General features: G+C 38.5%; 1 protein-coding gene across 1 annotated transcript in view; it reads left to right on the top strand.

Moving 5' to 3' along the window:
* Positions 1-19838, top strand: part of loxl2b (lysyl oxidase-like 2b) — a 44892-nt gene that overhangs the window by 10546 nt on the left and 14508 nt on the right. Inside the window, exons 4-6 of the mRNA XM_075410387.2 lie at positions 7554-7765; positions 12006-12222; positions 16914-17097. Of these exons, the coding sequence (XP_075266502.2) occupies positions 7554-7765; positions 12006-12222; positions 16914-17097 (613 nt within the window). The remainder of the gene's footprint in view (positions 1-7553; positions 7766-12005; positions 12223-16913; positions 17098-19838) is intronic.

Genomic DNA, 19838 nt, shown 5'->3' with positions numbered 1-19838 from the left:
TGCTCTTGAAGTTCCACAGTGGCTAGGCTATTTTTAGCAGGTTGTGCTTTGTTTGTTTCAGTGGCAGCTGTGTGTGTAAATGGCTGTTTTTAGGCTGGGTTCATTTAATGTGCTGCACCTGCATCAACAGGGAAATGATCAAAAAACACAAATTTAAAATGGTAGTACTGATACAAGACCAAAGAGGTGTTGGCGAATTGGTCTAAATGGCAGTTTCCATTAGGAATGTCAGACTCAAATATTTTTTACCATCTGCTTTCCTGTAAACAGAAACCAGTGCTGAGAACTTTCACACAAGATGAGACAATAGATTCCTCCGAGCCAACTCCTTGTACCCAGCAATCATTCCCAAACGTGCCTTCATTTTCCACATTTTAATGTCACTTCATTTTAGAGCTATATAAAAGGGCTTAATTTCCATTCAATCATTGTCTTTGTAATTTACGCCCCAGTCTAGCTCAGTTGTCATGACTGTGAAACATCTGTTTCCAGTTTGGTTACAAAGGTTCTCTTTTAATGGAGGAATTGCAGACTGCAATGCAACATTCTCTGGATTCTGTAAAACACCAACTTCTAATGTTCCTATTAACATTCCAGCTGGTGGAATTCTGATTTTGAATAAAAGCTGGCTATCAATTAAACATGTTTCCATGTCATCACACAGATAGTGACTTGTAAAAATAATTCTGAAAACAAAGTAATGCCTAAAATTAAAGGTTGTTTTCTACAACTCTCAGAAAGTGACGTTACAACTAAATCCTACCCTGCCAATGAACCCAGAGCCTCGGTATTTCATGGTGGAAGTGAAGTGATTTCTGTGAGCAGAGTTGCTAAAGGCCTTTATTGGAGCCATATGTTTCTACTCTCTATGCACCTTATTGTTCCTTTCAAAAACAATCTGTACTTCACTTTGGGCTGAAGTGAAACTATGTAGTAACAAAAATTGTGTTGTATTTTGTACTCACACATGACTCTGTATAAAATAATGTAACTAAATAAATGGTGGTTATATTTCTTATGAGCCAAACCACGACTAAACCCTGTTGGTTGAAAGACCACAAGCATGTTAGGTATGGTATGTGGCAGCACATCCACAAGCACGCTTCTTCTAGTTTTCACCTCGTCTGTACTCACTACTGCTTACCAGAACTATCTCACAAAGCCATTTTACCCTTTTGAATGTCTTTCAGTCCAGTCATCTGGCCGGTACAATTTTTGTCCTTGTTAAAGTGGCTCAAGTCTTTATACCTCACAATAAAGACAAGAAGTGACTGTATAGCAGATGTCGATTTGTTGGAACTGATGAGGTGTCTGACAATGCCCTCCCTTTAACAGAATAAACCAAAAAAGTGTAACTATATGGAGCCGGCACTCCAAGGTTTCCATTTCAGAAACTGTTTGCAAAAAAACTGGAACAATGTCACAAATTCTCAATTTTGAAATGTTATGCTACTGGGAGGAAGGAGATTGGAAAGAATTTATTCAGTTTGATAGGCTATTTGTTATTTTAACAGTTGATAGATCATCTCCCTCTTACCTTTCAGATGTCATATGTGAGAATTATAGCCTAATACTTATCCAAAACACAGCATTTGTAATATTAAAAGAAAAACAACACTGACAATCCTCTAGGTGGTTGCCAGTGAGCCATCTAGGGTTGTCAGGGTTAGTCGTTAGACACATAGAAGGCTTAACTTTTAAATCAATAGTGTCAAATACATTTAGGCTTACAGTTCTCCATTTGGGGATGCCAAATGAGGGAAAATTCCACTTGAAGGGGAGCTAACCCTATCCCTAAACAGGTCACGGGTGACCTGGAGGATTATTAAAGGTTGACAGTGTTTCTTGAATTGGTTAATTTGTTTTAATTAAACCTGTAACAGGGAGTAGTGGAGGCTCATCTGATTTGATTCATGTCTTTCTCTCCAACTGTCATCCCTAGACAGACTGGCAATGAACCACTTCAGTACCCATAATTCATGGCAGCTTGTTTTAGTCTATGTCTGAAAGCTGACTCGTGTGCAATTTCATCAGTGCAAAATATTTTCATCTGGTTCCCATAATTTTCTGAGGCATAAACATGTTGGTGTATACTCTTACCAGTCTTGGCTGTGCTTTTAGATTAGTCTAATGAGAATTAGATTGATGTAACTTTATTTAGGACCTAACTGTGATCTGTGACCTACCATATATTTCCAAGGAAAACAGAAAATCTGCGTATTTACTGGTGCAAATACTCCAGTACAAACATGCACTAAGGTGTCCTTGAGAGTTAAAAGCAATTCAGATTGTTCAAATGCCAATAAAGTGATCAGTTAAGCTGTTGTCTCAGGTGTCAAATTCAGTGGTAGCATCCAGAAACCATGGAAACGTACGCGGTTCCATGGAATTTGAAGTTAGGAGCTAGCTAGGTCGCTGTGTCCCCAAGTGCAGTCGCAAAAACCATCAAGTGCTACGGCGAAACTGGCTCACATGAGGAAAGGAAAGGAAGACCAAGAGTCACCTCTGCTGCTGAGGATAAATTTCTAAGTTGCTGACCCCTGCGCTAGCGTAATATTAGGCATTAGGCAATGTATTTTACAGAGTTGAATGTGAGGGGTAATTGTAAGAATAAATTTGCATTCACCAACTCAACTGATTCAAAATGTAAAATTTCATCGTTTTAGTTTTTGACAGAATCGCTTTAATGTGATGCCAGGGCTTTATTATAAGACTCCACCAAACCCTTGTTGCCTGTATCATTCCTTTGCTATGTCACATGAAAGCTGCTAAGGGAATAGCAAATGGTAAGAAAAATGACTTCCTTCTTAAGATTACAAGCCCAGAGAATAGCAATGTTATTAGCATTTTTAGTCAAGAAATGTTATAGTAATAAATACAAAAAAATGCAGTGGAAAACCTCAAAGTAGCCTCTGTGAATCATGTTTCCTGTACAGCTTATCCAACTAATGACAGTTCCATCTGTGTGCTTTTTCTCTTGCACAAGCAAAACGTCATGAAAGGTCTTTTTCCCCTGAGAGGAACAACACAAGACACACATGTTAAAAATCTCCTCTTGTGTTCATAGTGATCTTTCTCAGTGCCTCCGTGTCTTGTCTAAAAGTTTAGTTTAGCCTCTATTTACTCGCTCATATGAATCCCAATTAGTTTTTTTGCATAACCACAAACCAGTCATGTACTGTGTATCCACTACACCCAGACAAGGTCACCATCGCCACATTTCCAGTCATTATCTTGTTTCATGATTTCAGGCTTTATGCAGTTTTATGTCCTCTGAAGCTGAGACATCAGTGCCTCGGAGCAGAGTGATTAATGTGGTTATCTTTAGGAGTAAATGGAGTATAGGCAGAACAGTGATTTGTAGCTTTCACTCTGGCGGCATCTGCCCTTCCTTGGAGGCAAGTACTAATTGAGGAAACCGTCCTTTATCATTATTTGATGTCTAGGTTATTCTTGGCCGTGTATAAGAGCAGTCTGTTGAGTTAAGCAACATGCTCTCCTTCCAGCCAGACTGAACTCCCTCCCCTTAGCTCGAACTGTCACGTAGCACAAGAATGTTGGTTTGGTTTATGGGATAGTAAGATGTTTATTTAATCTCTAAAGAAAAAAGAAGAGATGATTTTTGACAGTCTTTCACTGCCTGCGGGGTTTCAGGGCACTGTGTATTCTGCTTAGACGTTCAGGGGATCCTTGAATGCATACAAATCAATCATTCGTCACAGATCTGTTGAAGTTACAAACGATGGTGGAAAGCAATTAAATTGGTCATGGAAACTTTGGACGTTTCTTCAGGTGCAGTCGCAAATGTAAACAGTTCCATTTGAACCAAAATAATTTCCACATCTTCACCTTCTATGAATGTTGCTTGTCTCTGTCAGCACAACCGTCCATGAGGGCATACGGTGAAACAAGTTCAGCATAGCCAGGCTCTCTTTGTATTATCCCGATCGGAAATAATGTGTATCATGACATTTGACTTTCTCTTTCATGCTTTTAGCTTCAGTCTCTAGTAAAATAAATGTATTAACCTAATATCATTTATTTCAGATTCATTTTATAGTACCAAATCACAAGGTCCATTTGTTTTGTATTTGTTTTGATTTTCATTTTCATGATGCAGCATTCACTTTTGCAGATTTCAGTAAAATCTTTACTGTGCAGAATGGTTTGTTTTCTGTTTTACAAAGCAAAAAAATGCAGGCTGTACTCATTCAGTCCCTGTTTATCCTTAAGTCACCTCTCTAGCCTTGGCACTGTTTTATCAAGGCACAGCTGTTGCCTGGGAGGAAGTTCTGCCTTTGAAATAAATAAATGTGGGGAACTAATGTTTCTATGTTGAATGACTTTGACATGGCAGATAAATCTACTTCAATTTTGGCCATTGGTGGAGATGTGGAATAGGAAAAAGGTATCAGACATACATATTTTCCTGCTGAAATAGAATAGTGAAGATTATAATTTTATATGGTCATCCCTAAGGTAATAAATTGAAATCCTCATCTAAAATGAACAACTTATTTATTTCCATGATAGAACTTTTTGTTATAGTCAGGAGAATAAAGGCAAATGTAGAACAATGCACTGTTGAGATAAGATATAAGGAAGGGTTCCTGTCACATAAACAAAAGCTATAGTGTGGAATATTTGAAGTATAATTAAAAAATGAAATAAAGATCTGTGTGTGCAAAGCTATGTTTGGGAACGTTAACATTAGCTCACAGATTTAGTGCCACAAATCTATGAGAGGTTTGTTACTTTATCCTACATCCTGACTACATCCTTATTCTATGTGAGATTTTTCAACCATCTCCCAAGACACAACCTAGTTGTGTACCAGAGTATAGTCAGAGTGTATACACCTCTGATTTGGTAGTTTGAGGGACCAATATTCACTCTATTTTCCTGATAAAAAAAAAAAAAATCTCCTTAGCAACTATAAACACTATGTTTGCCAGCTAATTGCTAACTCTGCCTGTTGGCCATTTGGTGAAAAGCAAGTAGAGTATAGTAATAAGAGCTTTTGGAAACAGATGGAAACAGCAGCCTTTCCCTGTAGGGAGCAGAAATAATGACAGTGAAGGTAAAAGTAGGCTGTAAAATGAAAACTGAAAGCTTCTAAAAAGCCCAGTAGCTGCAGAGATGGAGCTACTTTTTAAAACATACAGTCAAAAAAAAAAAAGATTCACAATTTTGGATAACAATCATATTTCCAAATGTTAAAGATACGTACATATCCCCCAACATACGTACACACATTCAAGCATACATTCTTTCCTATGGTCATTGATACATTTGTGCACGCGATCCAAGCATGGCACGATCCAAACCCAAAGTTAAAGCACACATTTAATTTCCAATTGACATTACTCTGCAATTCAAGTACTTTTCACCAAATGAAAACAAGAAGCTTGCTTTTTCTCATGCACCTGACAAGACTGGCCTTCTTTAGTCTCAGAAACTATGCTCCTCTAAAGCAGCACTGCTTTTGGACTGGGTCATAGCCTTTAAAACGATCTCATATCAACAGTTACATGTGCATGACTATGCTGCTCTCTATTTATGCATGACAGAAAAAGCCTCCTTAAATAAAATACTTAAGGAAACCAACATTAAATGACATGATGTTTTGTCTAAGCTAGTGTGGTACTGCCCGAGTCTTGAACTAAACTGCTAGGGCCTGTGGCTGATGATCATGTAGACATGAGGCATCTGGAAAGAAGTAGCAGTTTGTTAATTGCTTCCTCCTGCATGTGTACAGTATGGTGTTTGTGGATTTAACTGGGACAGGCTAAAACATGTTGCACATTTTGCCATAGAAACCCTTTGATGCCTTTGGCTTCTAAAGCCAGAAAAACCTGTAAGAAGGCAGTCGGCCACGGTGATTAGGCTTAATAAGATAATTCACTGTAAAAATGTTTGTGCAGTTTGAGGAAGATTTATAACCAGTGCAGACAGAGCACTGCTGAGCAGCTGTACAGGGGGTAAGAGTCTTTGATTATGCATAATGTAACACAGGAATAGCTATTTCAAGACAGATGTGGTATATAGCTTGGGTTACACTATTGAAGTCTTTTTTGGCAAAAAAAAAAAAAGTTGGGTTTTTTTTTGTGCAATGACATTTTTCTGACTATTCTAACCTTGTAGTAACACTCACCAACCTTGTGGTCCTCTATATGATACATCTGGCTTCTCTCTCATTTCCTGTCAAGTTGCCACAGCAGATGGATCATGTGGTGCATGGATGAAGCGTATTTGGCAAAGATTTTACAATGGAAGCCCTTTGTGATAAAGGCTTTCCATTTTTGGGGACTTGGGACCAGTACTAGGAGTAAACTAGCTTGTGAACCCATAGGCTGTGTTTGTGTCACTTTCCAGTCTCAAACCTTGGTGTCCACTAAACAGGGTAATTTCCATTGACCAAAATTATTAAGAACCAACATTTAAGGAACTGTGAAAAATAAGAGCAGAAGTTAGCATCTGAAATCTGTTTGGTATCTCAGTTCCTCAGTTGCCTGTGACACTGTAATCTGCAAATAAGTGTTATCGTTCACAAGTATTGTTTATGATCTAGTGTTTGAAGTATCCCCAACTGGTCACGGCAGATGGCTGCCTCTTCTTGGGCCTGGTTTTGCTAGACTTCTGCTTCTTCCTGTTAAAAAGACGTTTTTCCTTCCCACAGATGGTTGTTTGATTATTGGGGTTTTCTTTCTATTATTGTAAGGGTCTTTAACTTACGACAAAATGAAACTTGAGGCAAATGTTGTGGTGATTTGGTGCTTTTTAAATAAATTGAATTGAATGTGTTGCATATCTCATTCTGGTGGCTGATATATTGAAAAGGTCTGCTTCCAGTATTCTGAATATTCATTGCGAATGTATAACATTATGACTTTGATGGCAAAATAAAGACCCAGCTTTACATTGCTGGCGCTTAACTGAGCTATGTAAAGACAGGCAAACAGATCGTCAGTTAGCAGTGAGCTTTAGCTAACCTGTGGCTAACTTTATTTGTATTCAGCAAGCTGTATGCTCACTGCACCATCTTCATTTTCATTCTGAAATAGAGACTGCACTCTCATGGGAAATCGTTACCATGTGATTTGATTACATAGCAAATTCTATTTGGTTGCAAACCCCCCTACTAACAGGAAGCTAAATTAACGAATTAGCTTACACAGTGTATAGGCTATCATTATATATTGCTGAGATCTGGAAGTTAGTTTTTGGGCAGAGATGTGTCTCTGTGGGTCTATGCATGGTGGTTTAGTCAATAATGTAAGCTTTTGCTGGGAGTGCTGATAATTCCATGAAAGAAAAGTTACAATACATTTGGGAAAAAGCTTTCGAATGTGTGTTTACTGTGGCTGTTGCATCTTTCCACTTCAAAAATCAACAACATATGTTACATGCCCACAAGGCCCAAACTTTAGCATAAAGAAAAGTGCAAGTTGCTGTTTAAAAAGAAAGATTGTTTTTGCTTTTTTTGTGCTTTTATTTATTTATTTTTTGTTTGTTTGCTTTTTAAATGTTGTTTCTCAATATATTGTCTACAGAATCTTGACATTCATGTAGAGGATGTGCAGATTCGAGCCATTCTGTCATCCTACCGTAAGCGGATCCCTGTGATGGAAGGCTACGTGGAGGTCAAAGATGGTGGCAAATGGAAGCAGATCTGTAACAAAGACTGGACCCAGTTTAACAGCAGAGTGATCTGTGGCATGTTTGGCTTCCCCGGGGAGAGGAAGTACAATCCCAGAGTCTACAAGTGAGTATGTGTGGTCCTGGGTGGTTCAAAGAGCAGAGCAGAGTTTAAACTTTAAATGACTAAAGGGCACTTATATAGAAATTCAGGATATTAAAAGGTATGTCAGAATAATGTGGCTACTGTTTCAATGCTGTGACTCAGTGGGTGTTTTGTTGGGTACAGAAAAAAAATGCATCTGCAGGAGACTGGATGACAGATGGCAAATCCTAATTTTTTTTTCCTCTTTTTTTCTGTGCCACAAATTGGTAATTACATCTTTAGCAAACTCCCCTCGGTGCCTCACATGGATGAAAAATATATATAATTACATATATATAGATTTGGTAGATTTCTCAACCAGCACGTGCAGATCACTGCTGCGAAATTCATCTAAGTCTCAAACTGTAGAGTACAGCAACGTGGAAGGGGGGCTGAAAAAATTCAAATGAATACATCATCATTACAGTGTTTGACCAAATCCAACATGAGTGACTAACCTCAATCACTTCATTACTCTGGCAGCTCAGTACACCGACTGGGTTAGACTTCTGCGGAGGCTTGATAAATTTCAGGTTCTTACTGAAATCTTTGTGGATTGTGTATCTTTATCTTCTTCTTTCTGCTGCTCCCCTTACGGGTCAACACAACAGATCATCTGCCTTCATGTCACTCTATCCTTAGCATCCTGCTCTGTCACACCATCCTCTGTATATCGTCCCTCACTACATTCATGGATTTTTTGTGTTCACTCCCTTTTTTCTCCTGCCTGACATCTCCATATTCAACATCCTTGGTCCAATACATTAAATATACCTCCTCTGCCAATGTATCATCTCAGCCTTTTCTCTTTAACTTTGTCTCCAAACTTTTTGACCTGAGCTATCCCTCTGGTGGTCCTGGTGCTCTCAAAGAAAATCTTAGCATCTTCACCTTTGACATCTCCAGCTCGAACTCCTGTCTTACTGCTGTCCTTCTGTCACAAATCAACCCTGACACCCATCTCCATCCACTCCACCCTACCTGCAATGTCTTCCTCACCTCTCTTGTACTCTGCTGGTTGCTTTGGATGGTTGACCCCAGGTATTTTAACTCATCTACCATCACTACCTCTGCTCCTTGCAGCTTTATTGTGCATCTCTATCACAACACCTAAAATTTTCCAGTAATTATCAAGAAAGAAAGCAAAACGCCCAAAGCCAAACCCAGGAAATGATTTGCAGTTCATTCAGCGTTGTGTTTCAACCACATATACTCCAAATGCAAAAAGTACAGATGCAACAATTGAGTCAGCTGGTTTATTATCAGCCATGGCACATACAAATAATCTGGCCCATACTTTTTAGTAATTTTGATTAAAACTTATAATATATATGATAATAAAGAAAATCATATATATTATTTTCCTGGGTTCTCATTTGCATGAAATAGAGATAAAGAAAACTTGCCAGTTATCTGGCTGTTCAGATTATATATATCTGCTCTCCTCTCTCTAACCTTCCTCAATCCACACACCACCCCCTACAGTCAGCCTATGTAGTAATCAGCCTATACTACTATGTGACTGGCTGGCTTTTGGAAACCTTGAAAGGCTACAAACACAAACAGAGGCTGGATGTCAACTGCTTGTGCACTTCCATCATCCAAACTATACCAATGGTCAGTCCAACAACCCACTAAACAACCCTAACCCATCCTTAACAGCAAAGGCTAAAATGTGGACAGCTGCTTCTGGGAACTCTCTGCTCTGCTCTGAACTCATTAGCAATGTTAAAATTCACAAATGTGAACTGCAGCATTGTTAATGAGTTCAGAACAGGCTGAGATCTTGTGAAATCTCTCCATAACACCTTCCTTAAAAACTGTATATAGTAAATGAAATTCAGAAAAGCACGACATGTCCCTGTTAAATATTCTGTTTTCACACCTATAATAGATATATCAAAGCTTAATGTTCAGTATTGCAGTTTAGGCATTGTATTGCAATGTGCCAGGACCAAGCATTGTAAACAATGGAATAATCTTTAATCCTCTAATGTGTGTCCCATTACATTCCTGACATTACAGGCCTTTTACAGCAAAATTCGTGCCTGACTCCTGTATTTTCAGTATAGGTGCATTACAAAAAAGTTTTGCAGTGTGCGAGGAACTGCTGAGAAATCTAAATCTTGCTGACATTAGGCCAAATGGCCACAAGTTAATCATGGTGTACCACAAAACTTCAGGCACTCAAGTTAACCTTAAATTTACTGTCTGGCTGAGTTGGAAGTCTCCCCTCTGCTTTAGGTAACCAAAGCAGAGTGCAGCAGCTTCCTAACTTTCCATCTACGTGTCAGCCTGCTTTGGCCACAGTGTACTTTCACAGGCTGACATTATAAAATAAATGTGACAGTTTCATAATCCTGAATTTGTCTTTTGTCCTATTGGCTTGAGATTTTCACAATAGCGTCTTCATGAAATGTAAAAAGTGAATTTATAAAGTTATAAAACAGTACATATTCAGTGTTTTGACCTGGAACATTATTGAGTTAAATAGTACATAGTACTAAAATAGTAAATAGTACATTGTTGGTTTCTGGTTATTGTGACTTAGCAGAACAGCTTGGCATTAGTATTATAGATCAAAAGATTATAAAATGCACACCTTATTAAAAAGCTATAAGGGGAGTACCCCCACTAGGGACTTGAGACAGCAGTTAAAACTGACTTGAGGCTATAACGTTGTTGCACACAAAAATGATTGAGTAACTGCTAGATCTGTAAGTTAACTTATATTCTAAATTATTTGACAATGAACATGGAAATTGAAAGAACAAAGGGCTGCATGCTTAATCTCTTGAAAAGTTCTTAGACATTAGATCTTACAATGTCTTGATGCATGTTCAATCATCCAAGTAAGTAAATTCCAGAAAGTTGATTCTTGATGGTGCGTTTTCAGTGGTAGAACTGTTTAGTCACTCATCCTGTTGACTTCTTCATAGAGTGAATAAATGAATTAATAAATGATGAAAATAATCAACTTTCTGCGACGTACTTACCTGGATGATTCATCAAGACATTGTAAGAACTAATGTCTAGAAACTTTTCTCTTGCGTTTAGTATGTCTAAAGATGACACTAAGGAAGATTGTTTAGTCTTCGGGGTTGTCACCAATGACAACTTAGGTCTCCCATGGTTAATATTAGGGCAGGAGATAAGAACATGCAACATTTTAAACATTTATCCTAATCTTAAGAGAGAGAACAGGATGAAATGAATCAATAGTCTGACTTTACTCCTAGTTTGGTTCATGTTCAGTGTCCACTTTGTATATAGATAGTGACTTTATAAAACTGTTTTACAACACAGAAGTCTGCTATTTGCACAAGCTGAGTTATTAATCATTGTAATTAAATCACGAGACATAAAAAAACCATTTGTTTATTCACTGCAAACATAATAATTAATTTGGGGTTGAAAAGTTGTAGTGAAGGATGACATTAACCTTAACGTTAATTAAGTCTTGAAAATCGTAACTTGACAATGACCCTTTTTAATGAGATTTTATGAAAGTAAACTTTCACAGCTTTAGGACAACTACTTTATTAAATCGTTAGTCCTTTAAGGCAGCACTGATATTCATCGCATATGTGTTCAAATTGCTTTAGAGGCAAAGCTCATCTTTGGGCTGCTCCTTTGGACTTTCCTTCTCGCCAGCAGCAAATGAAAACTAAACGCTGTCTGTCCTGTTGTAATCTGGTCTTTCACATAGGCTGCATAGACTGTATTTAACCTGATTCAGTTGCCGCTGCTGCTGCTGAGAGAAGCTACAAGAAATGTCAGTAAACACCTCAACCATCTCAGATTAGTGACTAGCTACAGTAGCAAACTGTGCTGTCTCCATTCCTGTTTGCTTTGTACACCTCAGACTTTCAACTTTACAACTTCAGGTCATACCACCTACAGAAACTGTCTTGACGATTCTTCAGTGGTTGGATGTATACGGTGGGCAGTCATGGCCTTGCACCTGGCAGTAGTATGTAGATATGTCATGTTTTAATAAGCAGATAGTGACACGAACATGTACAGTGGAACTTCAGTGAACTGTGGAGATGGCTGTTAATTCTTTGTGACTGTAACACCTCCCTTATCACAGATTGTTATTGCACCTGTTGTTTATATAAAAATCTTGAGTAGTGTAGCTCAATGCTCTCAAATAAGACAGAAGTAGTAACATTGTGTTATACCTAGTTGAAAATTCTTCTCATCTCCTTTATCTGTGCAGGATGTTTGCTCGTAGGAGAAAGCCCACATACTGGGACTACTCTGTCAACTGCACTGGCAATGAAGCACACTTGTCCAGCTGTAAACTGGGCCAGGCTGTACTGGAGAAGTCCAATGGGACCTGCCCTAGAGGATTGCCTGTGGTGGTGAGCTGCGTGCCTGGTAAAGACTTTGCCCCAACACTCATGACGGGATTTAGGAAGGCCTTCCGGCAAGAGGTAAAAAACCCCACATTGTGTCAGTACAACAAGCGATGTAACGATAAGTGGGTGCTGCATGAATGGTGTGAACAAACTGAAATGGTAAACAAAGCTGACATAGGAAATAGCTGCTTGAGTTCAGCTCGGTTCACTGGCTCTGATATAGAGGGTGAATGCATGAAATGTTTTGGTTCGATGTTAAGCAAGGATGGCTCCATGTCGCTTGGTGAACTGCAGCTGGAGCTGCTTTGGAAATGCCTTTGTCAAAATTAGTTACTGTCATCTCAGAGTTTAAAAAATGGCCCAGTCTTGTAAAACTCTCAGGGCAGGGAAAGAACAGCAGCACCAGTGTCAACTATTATTCTTTCTTTAAGTATAAGACCCAGAATTAGTAAGGCTGTATCTTTGGGGTAGTTTTCATACTTTATTTAAATTTTATTCTCTAAGAAATTCAGGACGATAAGGATATGACTCAAACAAGCCCTCCCCAAAAGCACTGTGTAGTAGCATAAGTGAGTGCTCAGGCTGACTTCATGAATTCTAAATGTAATTCACAAAGGCTAATCACTGTTTCCTGAAGGCGTGATTCATTCTCTGCTCAGATGTAAGAATCTAAAATGGAAAATGTAATCTTTTTCTTTCTGATGCTTTGGCTACAAATCTTTTGTCTTGCAGCAGGGACAGCTGAGCAGATGCACTCTTTACTCGCAGGGTTAGAGCTGCCCTGTGGAGTTCTCTCGAAAACACGCAAAAATTAGATTTATATTTACTGCTATTTGACAACATTCATAGAAAGCAAGCAGATAAAGTCAAAATGTGTTTCCATCCTCATAAATGATTTTTTTAAACCTTAATGTTCATTCCTACTCCATCACTGCCATCTGTAGTAAAAGTCTGTTGAAGCTCCAAACTCCTCTGCTTGCAGATAAGATTATATTTGAAAATATCTCAAATCTGCCACAGTTGGAGATTTCGGCCACAACATTTCAGCTACGAGCTGTTGTTAGAGAGGATTTCACCTCACACCTTACGTTTTAGACATAATACTGCTGTCTTTAACTTCATGGCCTCACGACAGTGTTAATTTTGATGTTCACTATAGCCGTTTGCTGTTCTTTTCTTTTTGTCTCTGTCAGCAAGATTAAGGAAAGTCGAATTTCAACTAAGTTAGTGAATAGGTGTATCATGGGAAATCACCGACACATCCCATTTTTATGATGAAGACATAGGGCACTTTCTTAAAAATAATATATATCGTTATCACAAATTTTCAAATGTATATCGTGATAAATATTTTTGGTCATGTCGCCCTGCTCTACTGTGGGGTAGAAAGGCCTCTGCCATTGCTGGTTCTTGACTTGCAGAATAGTTTTGGTTGTTGTGCCATCATCGCTTACTAAAACAGTTACTCCTGCATTCAAACCATCATTTTACAGTTGTTGGTGTTTCGGGTCAGTGTATGAGTTTTTCAGCTGTGTCCTCAGTACTAGTGATTCATACACACACAGGAAAGTGCAGGAAAGCCCTTCTATGTGGCTATATGATTCTTCCACATTTGAAGTGACATATAAAAGTGACATATAAAAAAAATACTAAACTTGCAGTGGTTTTTTAGCTAACGTTATAGTGAAAGATTTATCGTTTGGGGTTATAAGTACCCCCAGTAACAACTCTGTTAGGGGCACATGAGCCAAAAACATATTCTGAGAGTATGGACTCAGTGTTAGAGTTTAGGGCTGAGAATACTAATTCTACCCCAAGGGAAAGGCAAATATGAGTTTTTGGGGAAAAATGTAAATGGTTTTTGATGTGTGTTGAGTTAAAATGAGTGTGTTCCCTGATTGCCAAGCCTCGGGAGAACAATTTAATTAAAACACAAATTTGATATTCTGATTGCCTAGACAGAATTAGGGCTAGGGTTAGGTTTGTGGTCCTCTGATGATCCAACCATCCGACATCTTTGCGGCAGCGGAGGCTGCTTTAAATATTCAGTTAGGTCAGGGTGTAAACTTGGGCATTTACACTTTCGACCATGTGTAGAAAATCAATGCATTTAAATTAGAAAATAATCCACAGCAAGACTGTTTCGACCACGTGGCTTTCAGTTTGTTCATCCTCCACAGTAGCTTTTCATTTTGAACACTTGAATCCCTGCCAGCTCTGCAGAGGTCGTTCTTGTCCTCACTCTGACATCTGACCTCAACAGTAGGTAAAGAAGCCCATTTTCTCACTCGCACCCTCTTAAGATGTCAGGGGTCATGAATTCTTCTTAGCTTAGTTTGACAGTAAGCCAAGAAGAATTTATCTCTGCGTGGCTTCATTCATGGTCTAATGTGAGGTCGGAGCTTGCAGGCATCCTGTCACGTTCCACAGATGGTGGATGGATGGGAGTGGTGTCCCTGACATCATGATCCAAATGGTCCAACACACTCTGCAGATCTGACTCAAAAGAATTATATCCTTAAACCCAAGTTTAAAAATTTGAAAAACAAAACAAAAATAAACAAAAGCACTCCACAAGCGCAAACTTCCACCAAGGCAGCTCATTTTCTATGTACTATTTACTTTTAAGAGAATAGTTTTGTATTTTCTGTATATTTATTTGGTTTTCTTTGTTCTTTCAAAACCTCTTTTAAGTTTTTAGTGCAGGAAACCCATTTTAATATAACTGTCTTACTTTTGAAGGTAATCCTTTTATTATTATTATTCATTTATGTGGCTATGAAATATAAAAATCTTACATTAATTTACATGCTTAGTAATATAAAAGATGCAATCAATCACAAATTACATTGAAATTGTTATGTACTTAGAGATCTATCGCTGCCAGCATGTTAGACTTTCTGGTAAGAGAAAGTTTTTGTTATGTTATTGTATTCTACTGTCTACTTACCAATTTGAAAAAATAAAAACAAAATAAACCAAACTTTGTATAGCGCTTTTCTAGTCCCTAAGGACCCCACACTACATTCAGTCATTCACCCATTCAGACACAGGCGATGGCAAGCTACATTGTAGCCACAGCTGCCCTGGGGCGTACTGACAGAGGCGAGGCTGCCGGACACTGGCGCCACCGGGCCCTCTGACCACCACCAGTGGGCAAACATGGGGTTAGTATCTTGCCCAAGGATATTTGGCAGCCAGGAGGCAGCCTGGGATCGAACCACCGACCTTCTGATTAGTGGCTGACCTGCTCTGCCACCTGAGCTACAGCCACCCCCAATATCCACATTCCTCTGGCTATGATTAGTTTTTTTGCATTGTGCCACCACAGGGATGACATCAGGGTCTCGGTCTCATCTTGGAACTCCAACACATTCTAAACATTCTCACTGCAGGTTGAGAGTTCGTGACCCTAGAGCATAGGTGTCAAACTCTGGCCCGCAGCCTAATTACATTTGGCCCGCAAAGCCATACCAAATTACTATTAGAGCTGGCCTACTGGTATTATACAACTAATATATATATTGTTTATTATTAAGCTTTGCTTGTTCCATATTCAGTTTTTCAGCAAAACTTGTTTGAGTCCATAAGAAAAGATTCATTCTTATATCTGGAGGAAGATTTTTTTTTTTCAATAAATATTAATAAATGTTCCAGTTTTGAATTTTGGCCCACTGTGTATTTGAGTTTGACACCCCTGCCCTAGAGGATGGGGACAGCATTTTGAAGTATTTGGCATGGTCGTTCAATCCTTACCAATGGCTTTATGCACAGTGGCAATGTTGCCAATGAAAAGGAAGTCACTTTCATTGGGTGAACATCGCTGGCATGAAGGGGAATATCTCTTCATTACCAATATGTTGGAAGTTGTTTTGAGTCAAACATACACATGAAGGCCTGTGTCTAGAAAACTCATATTTACCCAAGCAGCTTGTCTCCTTCCAAAAATATCTGTAACATACCTGTCTGCTTTAATGGTGTAAATGATATTGAACAAATTGGACGACTTTCTATTTTTTTACCCCAAGCATTAGAAGTTGGGCTGGTGTTAGTGTTATTTTGACAAGATGGCTGCTATGTAACAACATACATAAAAGAGTGTGACTTCCTGCATTGTGACACTCATTAAAATTTACTGTCCTAAGCCACTGAAGCCCTTCTGTCGGTTTTGACGATGTGGTGTCCAACAGCCTGCCACCATCATGGTCACAGTTTGTGTGTCCTTGTACCACTGCTGATACTTGCTGGTCAGGAGTGTCTCTAAGGTTTTATACCTGCCCGTGTCCTACATTCACATACGCCATGAGGGTTAGAGTAAACCGGTGCCTCACTTACCCTGATCCTGACATTTATCTATGTGTCACATTTTTAGACTAATGATTGTTTTATGGTTCTAATGTTAATGTTAATAGTGCTGAGGAAATCTGAGTGAAAACTTATTCCAGAGCCCACACATAAAGATGTCTGGGTTTTCTTCTTGTGAATACAAAGCTCAGTAAACCAGATTTCCAAACCGTGCTTTACTTGTAAAATTAAACACTTTCAGTTTATGCAAACAGTTAATGGGAGAATCACATTAATAGCTTGTTCTATAAACATAAAACCACCCAGTCTGCTCCCTCTGCTCTCTCATCACAGAGAAGGAAAAGTTCAGCTTTTAGGGTTTTGAAAGTACTAGAATAACTCAAATATGTGATTTTTGTTTTTTGGATAGTTCCGTTTTTACAGTGACCTCTTTTTGCGGTGTTTGTGTTTGTCGTCTTCAGCAACCATTGGTTCGTCTCCGTGGTGGGGCCATCGTAGGCGAGGGGCGAGTGGAGGTGTTGAAAAATGGAGAGTGGGGCACCATATGTGATGACAAGTGGAGCCTGCTGTCTGCCACAGTGGTGTGTCGAGAGCTGGGCTTTGGTACAGCAAAGGAGGCTCTGTCTGGAGGTCGCCTTGGACAAGGTATACTGGTTTTATATCATTTATTTTTATTAAAAAAATACTGGCAGATTGTTTTCATGCCTGCTCATTGATTGGGACTTCACAGTAGTGAAAGGTCTGAGAAAAGGAAACAAATGCATAAAATTATACCAGTAATGCAACCAATGAGGGAAGCAGAAGGACATGAAATGTGAGCTGCACGAACCAAGGAAAAAAAACAAAAAACGATGGGCTGATTACAAAGTAGACCTGAAAATAACCCATGACACCGAGCTCCAAACGACTTTACTCCTGGAACAAATGTCTGTGTATATTTCCTACATGGCACAGAATGGAAGGGCTTGACTGTGGAGCAAAACCACATATCCCAAACATTTCAGAGAAGTAATTCTAGCCTTTAAACTTTTCTGCTTATATCACCCTTTTGCAGCCAGAGGAACATGAACTCATAGACAAGGTTATAAAATCTGCCCTTAGTTTGCATGTTTGCATGTTTTCATGTCACAGTGGCATTTTGTCAGCTGTTTAGTGGTAATGCAAGAAACTAACCACAACACTGAAAAATGTAGTGCAATTACAACTGTACATGTTTATGTTGGGGATTCATCTCTTAAACAGGCCCACTAAATGTTGGCCCATTGCTCATTGTAGCTCCATTTATCTGCTTCACCAACACTTCACTAGCACAGCTAAAACAACAGTTCTGCTGTTTTAGCTGTTAAATTGGCCACTGGATAGTCACGATCTTTGCTGGGTAGAAGGTTTGAATATGAAAAGAATACCATCACAATTTAAAGACCTGTGTGACATGATAATGATGCAGCCATAGCTGCTCAAACATACTGTTCAAACATAACTTTGAAATGTTTACAGAAGATACCTGAAAGGTTAAGCCACTCTATACTACGCCCCACACCCCAAAAAGTACAGAGTGCTTGTAAGATGAGGAAATATTATTTTTCCAGTAAATTACCAAGACATTAGGCTGTACTTAAAATTACTTATGAGTACATAGAATTACCTAAAATATAATTTGTCTCTTTTCCTGTAAAATCCATGAATTTAAGCAATACTTGAAATTGCTTATGCACGACCTAAAATTACTGATTCGCTTCTTAAAATTATTTACAGAATGCTTAAATTTAGCTACAGCAAAATTATTTCTTTGTTTCCGGTAAAAATCAGACTTGTTACCCCCTTATTCTAGTGTCCCTACCTTTTAAGTATTGGTAGGTAAATATAATTACAGCACATTGTAATTTCAATCAAAATAAATAAACAGATTAAAAGTGTTTTAACTAAAATGCATAGAAATGACATTTATTTACAGTGGAATGACACCCTTAGTTGCAGGCCATATTATGTCATATTATATTAAGTGTTACCAGTACATTTAATCAATCTTTGACAAAAAATATTGATTAGAAGTGCGTAACATTTTAAAATAGTATTGCAGCTATTGCATAATATGAGCTTTTAAAGAGTAAGTTCAATCAGATCTTTACTGCCTAAGTATTGATACAGTTTACTTGAACCAGATTGATCGCGCTACTGTACGGTGCAACATTGAGCTCCACTTTCTTTGGTAGCCAAGAGGTTAAACATTTTTGTGGCAGAAACCCTTCATACAGATATTAGATTAATATGAGTGCACTATGTTAATTGTTGATGTACACTTTACTTTTCTTATCCTGTTTAAAAATGGTGAAATAATGATTTTTTCATGTCGTACTTCTTGGAGTGGGCAAATATATTGAAATGTACACAGCAAAGTTTGTGATTCTTGTCTTTTGTTTTGTTTGGGGTTTTTTTCCACTGACTGCTCATTTTCAGTGGAGGCTTTTATTGTGAGCAGCTTCACTTTAAGGTTTTCATAACCTGCACGAGCTGCGTTATGCCACTGGCAGGTTTGGAAGTCAGCAGCACACACCTAACAAAAATGTGGCACAAACACACTTCTAACTTAAACACGCAGCAGATATCTCACCAATGTTCAAGTGTATTAAACACACAGCTTACTTGTTTTTCAGCATATAAGGTGGAAAAATCACATTTTCTCTAGTAGTGTGTGGATACCTGGCAACAAGAAGAACATTTCTTCAGAAAAGGCAGGGACATGCTGTACACTGCTGCACATTCCAGTCACGTTAGACGTGGAAAAATTTGAAACGAAGAGAAAGTAGCTTTTTCCATCAGGGTTTCTCATCACTGCCTTTAATGTTTCATGGAAAATAGAAGTCAGCCCAGATAGTAATTCTACACCATAAGACAAAGGGAAAATTGGAAATAAATATGTTATAGTTATAAAGACATAACATACAAGTCAGACTTGAACAATTAATACTTTGTGTCTGTGGAGCAGACTGAGCTGATCTGCAGGTTAAGTGGCTTTACATTTGTGCTTACAGGGCCTCAGAAATCATCAGGCAATGTGATGTGTAGTTGCTGTTGTGGGGAACTGTTCTAGTTGTTGAGTTGTTTGATTTATTGATCCTCTTGTATGTATGACCTTCTGTTTCCATGCTTAGCTGACTTAGTCTTTCCTATTTAGCTCCGTGGTCTGCTTCTTTGTATGATTAGTTTGTAAAGGAACCCTGGGCATATGTGGGGTTTTTGCTTTTTTTAACTTACTATTAGACTACACTCTCTAAACAAAAGTGACTGAAATAGAATTAAAACAAAAAGATTTGCAGATTTATTTTGGTTTTGGACCATTAGACCAGGTCTTGACAAGAATCTCTGTATATTTAAATTCATGCTTT

The sequence above is a fragment of the Astatotilapia calliptera genome, chromosome 12, assembly GCF_964374335.1.
Source record: "Astatotilapia calliptera chromosome 12, fAstCal68.1, whole genome shotgun sequence".
Taxonomy (NCBI): Eukaryota; Metazoa; Chordata; class Actinopteri; order Cichliformes; family Cichlidae; genus Astatotilapia; species Astatotilapia calliptera.
Note: the sequence above shows the minus strand (reverse complement) of the source record. Positions and strands in the feature narration are given on the sequence as shown.